The sequence below is a fragment of the Mirounga angustirostris genome, unplaced genomic scaffold (genome assembly GCF_029215605.1).
Source record: "Mirounga angustirostris isolate CCGP_5_RB_7025 unplaced genomic scaffold, mMirAng1.0.hap1 SCAF_1, whole genome shotgun sequence".
In the NCBI taxonomy this organism is placed as follows: domain Eukaryota; kingdom Metazoa; phylum Chordata; class Mammalia; order Carnivora; family Phocidae; genus Mirounga; species Mirounga angustirostris.
This window is the reverse complement of record NW_026991709.1, coordinates 106,566,626-106,570,385: the sequence shown is the minus strand read 5'-3', so window position 1 is coordinate 106,570,385 and position 3,760 is coordinate 106,566,626. Positions and strand designations below refer to the sequence as shown.

The 3,760-nt window shown below is 40.2% G+C and overlaps 1 protein-coding gene across 1 annotated transcript; it reads left to right on the top strand.

The window, feature by feature from the left end:
* The first annotated feature begins 2,196 nt into the window (after positions 1-2,196).
* Positions 2,197-2,456, top strand: LOC123834627 (small ribosomal subunit protein uS14-like). Its single transcript, XM_045863702.3, has one exon. The coding sequence runs from the start codon at positions 2,215-2,217 to the stop codon at positions 2,383-2,385; it is 171 nt and encodes a 56-aa protein (XP_045719658.1). The 5' UTR covers positions 2,197-2,214; the 3' UTR covers positions 2,386-2,456.
* The last annotated feature ends 1,304 nt before the right edge of the window (positions 2,457-3,760 follow it).

Here is a 3,760-nt window from a genome sequence, read left to right as displayed (position 1 = left end):
CACTGACATGATAAAGTTACATCTGAGTAGACGCACATGAATAATGTGAAATGACAGATTAATCTCAGTTGGAAGACAAGTTTAGAAGACATTTCTTGACATGTCATTTATTCTGTCTGACCAGGCAGGAATATTCCTTATAATTCAAGAACAATCTCCATATATTTTAAATTTCTGATCTCCTAACTCATACTTTCAAATGTTCCTCTCATGCTATGGGAGCTGACAGATTCTAAGAACATGATACATTGATTCTGCCTCCATTTTATCTATGCTGAGTACTTAAACCATGTCGTTTTATAAAGCTAATTATTTTCACTACACATGCCTCTCTTTAACTGATACAAATGGGGAATCATTCTGTCCAGATTATTGTAGAAAGTTAAAATACAGCTTTACTCATTATTCAAACTGAATAAGAAATGTTTAAATTAAAACTCACTGTTCATCGGTGTCAAATACAATTTTTAAGCATATCTGCACCCTTGACTTGTAACCCAAGAATATAATGGTTTTGTCACTGACCACTTTATTACAATGCACTTCCAATTCATCAGCATGCAAATTTTACTGTTACAGAAGTATACATTTGCAAGAAAAAAACCACTTTGCCTCATCAGAAATACTTTACGTTTTCATCTCATATTGAAATAGAATATCTCAATTATGTTGTCAAGAGTTCAAATAAACATTTTAACCTAACTAAACATAAAATAAAATAAGAAATGTATCCCATCTTTCACTAGGACTATTCCACTTACCTTAAAATTAGTAGTATGACTCTTACCTTTTTCTGGACTTAAGTTTTTATATACTTCAAGGTCTGCCATTAAATTTAATATTGTTACACATTATTGGCAAGAGCAGTCAAATTTCTTTCTAAAGGCAAAGCCTTTTTCTGATACACATCTCCAAAAAGGAAAAGAAAAAAAAAAAAGGCAAAGAAATCCTCAGCAGCCCCAAGAACTTGGCTCATGCTGCCCTTTATGGCATGATGAGATCTTCACAATTCAGGCTTTACAGTGTGGAGAAAATAAATCCGTGAGATATGATTATAGAACTTTGTCCCAAAGTGAAAAGCACAGCCAGATAAGAGCACTGGAAGCATCTGCTCAGGGCTGCTGCTATTGTAGGAGTGCAGGCGCTGTGGCTAGTTTGGGTATGAGACGTGCATGCTTAGTGCAGGGCTTAAAACCCTCCAGGCATTATGCACATTTAATGTCTGGGAAGTGTAGTTCTTTAGCCTTCAAAGAAACCCTCCTCACCTACAGAGGCCATTGAGAAACACTGATTACCATGGTAGTGACGCAGGCTGAATGCAGAAAATGAACATGCACACACACAGAGACACACAGAAGCGCGCACACAGACACGCACACTCTCGGAAGCAAACATCACTCCACTGGAGACAAAAACAATCCGTTAAAAAATAAGCTATCTGTGGTCCTCTACACAGTACACTACACTTTGGTGCCAGTCCGGGTAAGCACATATTATTGACAGCACTGATGCTTTTCCTTGATTTTTGTCCTTATTCCACACACAAACATAGCCATGATTATAGAAGAGACTGGAATGTTTCCAATTTAGAATGAAAGAGGTTACAGTTTCCAAATACTTGGGCAGTGATGGCTACTTCTCAGGTAAAAATCACATCCCTGTGGGCAAGTTAAGTAGCAAGAATGGGTCTGAAAAAGCCAGTTTTTAGTGAATGAACCAGCATATTATTAAAGTACAATTTTCCCTAAAATATACAAAAGCATTTATTTGCATGTTTTATCAACTTCTTTAGAGAGATAGGTAGATAGACAAAGAGACAGGGCATGTCTTTCACAAGCAATTTACTGTAGTCTTGCATTTAAGAGTTGTAACTAGGTCTCTCCATCCTGAGCATTAACTCCCTTTCTCCCAGAATTCTCTAATGTCAATGCTTCTTGCCATTTCCTTCTCCCCAGCTTCTGCTGAGCCCCTGACAATCCCAGCACTACCTATTCTGTAAATGTCAGCATTAACCCCTCTACTCCACTCCCATCAGGACCACCCAGCCCAGACCACTAACCCATCCCTCTCCCCTGAGGTATCATGCTCTACCCCACTTCCCATCCACCTGTTTCCCAATTGGCATGCCCCTCATCCAATTTGCAAACCCCACTGTTTACTCTTAAATCCTCCGAGAAATCTGGCCTTTTGCCTCGTTGCATCCGAGAGAGCAAGATGGGTCACCAGCAGCTGTACTGGAACTATCCGAGGAAATTTGGCCAGGGTTTTCATTCTTGCCGCATCTGCTCAAACTGGCACGGTCTGATCCAGAAATACGGCCTCAATATGTGCCGCCAGTGTTTCCGTCAGTACACGAAGGATATAGGCTTCATTAAGTTGGATTAAGTGAACTTCCTTGAATTGGTCATCCAAGATAACCTACCTTAACTGCAGATATCCAAGATACCTACTTTAATGCCAACTCATTGTACATAAAATAAAAATACTTCAATTATGAAAAAAAAAATCCTCTGAGAAATCTGAATGTCAAAGATGTGTGTGTGAGTATGCATAATTAGGATATCCTTCTTGCAAGACTGCATCAGATATACACACACACACACACACACATACATACAGCTATACAAAATAGCAGTTAAGAGATCAGGAGCCCATCTACCTGGGGTTCAAATTCTGACTCTGCCACCAACCATCTGTGTGATCTGGGGCAAGTTATTTAAATGGTCTGATCCTTGGTTTCCTTATTTGTACCATAGGCATAATAATAGTTCCCACTTCAAATGTTATTGCAATAATTTAATACGCATAAAGTGCTTAGAATCAATTATTTTGTAGTATCTTTATCATACCATGGTTATTAGTCTTGAAATCCTTTACATCAACCTAGAAATGCAGTGGAGTTCATTGTTTAATCTGAACGAACCAGTACTTTAAATGTAGAGTGGTACCCCCAAATTCGAGGTATCTCAGAAATACCCACTCCTGTTAAAATAGTTCAAATGATTAATACTCCCAGGTAATCTTATACAAAAAGACACTAGTGTTCCCAAGACACAAAATGAGTGCCAAATGATGGGTTTCTAGTTCCTCTGACTTGCCAGAACCAAAGCTACCTGAAAAGCAAAAGGCATCTTTAGTCAACTTCTCACTCAGTCCAGAGAAGAGATGGAGACCCAAGTGCTCCCAAGGGAGACTGGCGAACCTTCCCTTCCCTTTTCTTCCAAAGATTCCCCACCACAATCTTGGTGATAACCTAGATAAGAGGTTATCTAAGATAGAGGAAGGGAGCAAACTGTTCCTCCCCCTCCTCATCCACAGGGAGTCTTCTCCCAGTAGGTTCCTCATGCTTCTTGCCCTCTAGCCATCAAAGCTCCCCAGGCTCCTCCCTGGAAAGGCTGACCTATGGCTCAAACATGAAGCCCAACACCACAGCGATGGGCAGTTCCTCAGGTTTATCCTGAATGGCAGGGTGAGCAAGCAGGTGGACGAGCCTTTAGAAAGCAGGCATGGCCCCTGAATATGCGTTTGACCACCAAGGAAAACTCATGGATTTTTGAGAATCCAGAAATATCTACACCATATTATATATCCAATTCTTCAGTGGCAGCAAGTAATTCTCTGTGCAGCCCATTGGAAAGACTCATACTGAAACACCTATTCTAGGGTTGGCAGAGACACTGGATGACTGACACGTCACCCCTAGTTACTCCCCAGAGTTCTCCCAGCAGAAGGTCATGTATAATGTCAAGTCTAGGTCAAC